Raw genomic sequence first — 4238 nt, forward strand, 5'->3', positions numbered from 1 at the left:
CTACACACACACACACACACACACACACACACACACACACACACACACACACACACACGCATACACAACAAAAGAAAAGACAAACCCTCAACGTCAATCAATTCCCAGAAGCCCTTACATCTTTCCTTCCCCATGCAGGCCCAACCCTGACATAGAGCGCTCCGTCTACCAATACGGTATGGCCCTCGACAGCACAGAGTCTGACTGGGACGCCGTTTGGAGCAAATACCTTCACGAGACGGTTGCCCAGGAGAAAGAGAATCTGCTTCTTGCCCTTGCCAGTACTCGCATACCTTACCTTATTGAAAGGTAGTCCACTTCGTTCTGTTTTAGGAAAATATTTTTGGTGATGTCGTCAATATTGTATCTGACCAAAAAAATATAAAAATAACGAGATTTTAAAGTTTGGACGCCTCTTTCAACACTGTAAGGTAATTTAAGAGGCGGTACCTCGGAATATTACGTCGTTCTCCGAAAGTCTCCGATATAACCCAGCCAAATTAATTGACAGCCTCAAAATCTTCATAGAACAACACAAGTTTAAAAGGCCCCTTTGAAGATCTGAACCATGGACATCTGCTTCTTTGTCCAACATTTTACCAAATGAGCTAAGAGCTCGCCTACATTATAAAAATCTATTAAATGAAAATTTAGAATGTCTTATTGTACGTTATGATATCTTGTGTTGGGCGGTATTTTTAGGATGTGCTATTGTGCGGTATGGTAGGGTGCGGATGGAACGATAATTTTGTGGCATGGTGTGGTATGCCTTGTTAGAAGTATAACGAACGGTAAGGTACTTCATGGATCGTAAGAAGGAGAAGAATAATGGAGACATTTGGGGCCTATCTGAGAACACCAGAAGCAAGAATCCGCTATAAGACAAGGCAATGGAGACCAAAAGGAAGAAAAAAAAGGGATTGACTTACTCGCAGCTATTGGAGTACGATCGGAGATGAGGTATCGCCCATGGGCTGGATGTGACAAACCCGGAGGAAGTGGAAAGGGACATATAAGCGTTTCGTTGACTGCTCTTGACGGTACACACACACACACACACACACACACACACACACACACACACACACACAGAGAGAGAGAGAGAGAGAGAGAGAGAGAGAGAGGGGGGGACGGAGAAAGAGAATGAGTGAGTGAGTGAGTGAGGGAGGAAGAAAGATATGATAAAGAGAGAGATATAGAGATAGAGAGAGAGAGTGAGTGAGTGAGTGAGGAAGAAAGACAGAGAGAGAGAGAGAGTGAGTGTGTGAGAGAGAGAGAGAGAAAGAGAGAGAGAGAGTGAATGAGAGAGAGAAAGAGAGAGAGAGAGAGAGAGAAAGAGAGGGAGAGAGAGAGAGAGTAAGAAAGTATAGTGCACTGTGATGTGGTATCGTGATGCAATTATTGTTATATGATAGTTGATAGGGCACTGGATGATACGATAAGCTGGGGTATTGTAAAGAATGGCGTGAAATGGAATAGTATCCTGCTATGCATAATACAGCAAAATGAATTTTGCGGTTAAAAAGACGCTAATCAGTAAAAAGAAGAAGGGGGGGGGGGGGAGTAAGAAAGTACTGGCCTCAATATATCAAGGGAAGCAACCCTTTATAATAACTAGTGTCCACGTTTACTCACAAATGCATGGTTTGTCTCCCATTTCCCTCGTGACATCAGACTTCTGGAAGCAGCTTTACACGAAGAAGGCATCAGAAGGCAGGATTTCTTCACTCTCATTGGCTATGTGTCGTCCAATCAGATCGCAAGGCCGCTGCTGTGGGATTGGATCAGGACCCACTACGAGGTCTTAGTTGAGAGGTGAGTTCTACCAAGTCATTTTTATTTTTAAGTTATTTCTGCGAGAAACATGACATGATGATCAGTGTTAGTAAGACCGAGGTCATGACAGTTAGCAGGAGACCAGACAAAGTGGATATCAACATCAATGGATCCCAACTAAAACAAATAATCGAATTCAAATACTTGAGCAGCATTTTCAAAGAAAATTGAAGATTAGATGGAGAAATAGAGACTAGATGCCAGAAAGCCAATGCAGTCAGCTATCAACTCGCAGCTCTCCTGAAACATCCCAATATGCCTACGAGCATCACAGCAAAGCTCATCAACACCATTTTGTTACCAACACTCATATATGGCCAGACATGGTCCTTAACAAAAGCCCTAGAGAAGAAGCTGGTCACATGCGAAATGAAATGTTTAAGAAGAAGGACTGACAAGACAAGAAGAGACAAAATAAAACATGAAATCATAAGGGACACGGTAGGAGCAACACGAGTCCAACCACACATTGAAAAACAAAAGATAAAGTGGTTCGGACACCTCACACGGATGCCCCCAAACCAACCAGCTCTGAGGGAATATAACATCAAATATTCTGGCTGAAGAGTCAGAGGAAGACCAAGGCAATGCTGAAGTGAATCTGTGGCAGACATCCTCAGAGCTCACGGGGTGTCCCTCCAACAGGCCACTTGCTATGTTTCAGACAGACGCGTGTGTCTCCCAGCAACACCCACAGGTACAATCGGAAGAAAAAAGTAAAGTAGTATAATATATTTCTTCCTGGTCTGGCGTTATTGTCTTGAACTTCAGATGCGTTTCTAGACAATCTGATATTCATTTCTCAACAATAAACATTGTTATATTGGGTTTTTTTGGTTAATTTTGTTTTTGGTTAGAGGGATTTTCTTTGTTAGTTAACTTATTTTAAGAATGGCGGAATTGGGGTGGGAGGTTGACATTTTCTTTTTCCAGCCAGTGGCTACTTGAACTCCTTAAAATAACAACAAAATGCTAGCGACTGGATTAATTTTCTCTTTGCACGTCAGTATGAAAACCTGTGTTTAAATAAAACTAGCCTTCTCTGGCATGAATAGAGTATTCCATTTATTTTTGTTTCGTTTTCGCTTGTCTATTGCTTTTTTGTTTTGTTTTGTTTTAGATTCACAGTGGAAGATCGAAACTTTGGAAAAATGGTGCCTAGCTTCGTGAGCAGTTTCAACACTGAGAGAGATCTGTATGAGGTAAGCACTGTAGTACAGCTTTACCTTCAGTTGAGTTCATCGACTAAAAGTGTCTCCTCATCTGTTTTCTCTATTCAGCACGAGCTGGAAGGTGACTAACTTATCAGAGCAATATACAGTAAAGGGGGATAAGACACATTTTTGATGACGGAATAGGACGGCGGGTCATATTTGCTTTTTTTTTTTCTTTTATTAATTTTTAAAAAATATAATAACAATATATATATGATCTATTTAAAAAAACAGATTGTAAAATGTTAACTATTTCAATGCGGGTGTTTTATGCCTCCATCAACACAATAAAAGTAAAGTTGTTCCCGCTTCCGATCAGGACATAGGGGGTTGCCTTGTTAGTGAGACAACTTTCGGGGCTTTCAGCATATTGTGGTAGGGTGGCCAGTTCCTTCCCATGCTGCCTTTACTTCCCCAACAAGAATTCAGGTACCCATTACTGCTGGGTGGGTAGGAGGGGGCGAAACAAACCCTTGTTTGAACAGAGGCCCGAACCCTGACTTTCCGCTTCGGAGACAAGCGCTCTAACCGCTCTGCCACCGCACCCTCAACAATATTATAGATTATTTGGGAGGTGGGATGTTTCGACCCTGCCTGAGCCAGCTACAACATTTCCTGAGAGGAATACAGAGTCCCAGCTGAAGAACAGAGATACTCTATATCTATATTCTCCTCTGTACGAGTATTGAACTCAGGCCTCTTGCTTGCAACAGCAAAGTGTCGAACCACTACGTCCCAGGAGTAGATAGATCATAAACAGGTGTAATAATTACAAGATTTAAAATAGTGGTATACATTCCGTCCTCATTTTTCTCTGGTATTACCCAAAGTTTACCTTTGGTCTTGATGACATCTAGTATCCCGCCGTCAAAGGGTTAAGATAAGATAAGAGAAGAGAAGAGAAGACAAAATAAGGCAATATAAGACAAGATTAGACAAGACAAGACAAGACAAGACAAGACAAGACCAGACCAGACCAGACCAAACAAGACCAGACCAGACCAGACCAGACCAGACCACACCAGACCAGACAAGACAAGATCAGATCCAGTCAGATCAGAAAAGATTAGATAACGATTAATTTATTTAATTTCTCCACAAAGAGAAATTGTTGCTGCATGATAAAACAAGCACGAACGCGCTCTCGTCAGCACACACACACACACACACACACACACACACACACAT

At 42.0% G+C, this 4238-nt stretch overlaps 1 protein-coding gene across 1 annotated transcript in view; it reads left to right on the forward strand.

Annotated features, from left to right (window-relative positions):
- The window catches only part of LOC118478660 (glutamyl aminopeptidase-like), a gene marked incomplete at its 3' end in the record, with an annotated part of 4191 nt that extends 1153 nt beyond the window's left edge, over positions 1-3038 (forward strand). Inside the window, 3 exon segments of the mRNA XM_035972693.1 lie at positions 139-309; positions 1675-1815; positions 2957-3038. Of these exon segments, the coding sequence (XP_035828586.1) occupies positions 139-309; positions 1675-1815; positions 2957-3038 (394 nt within the window).
- Positions 3039-4238: the final 1200 nt, after the last annotated feature.

The sequence above is a fragment of the Aplysia californica genome, unplaced genomic scaffold, assembly GCF_000002075.1.
Source record: "Aplysia californica isolate F4 #8 unplaced genomic scaffold, AplCal3.0 scaffold00024, whole genome shotgun sequence".
NCBI lineage: Eukaryota > Metazoa > Mollusca > Gastropoda > Aplysiida > Aplysiidae > Aplysia > Aplysia californica.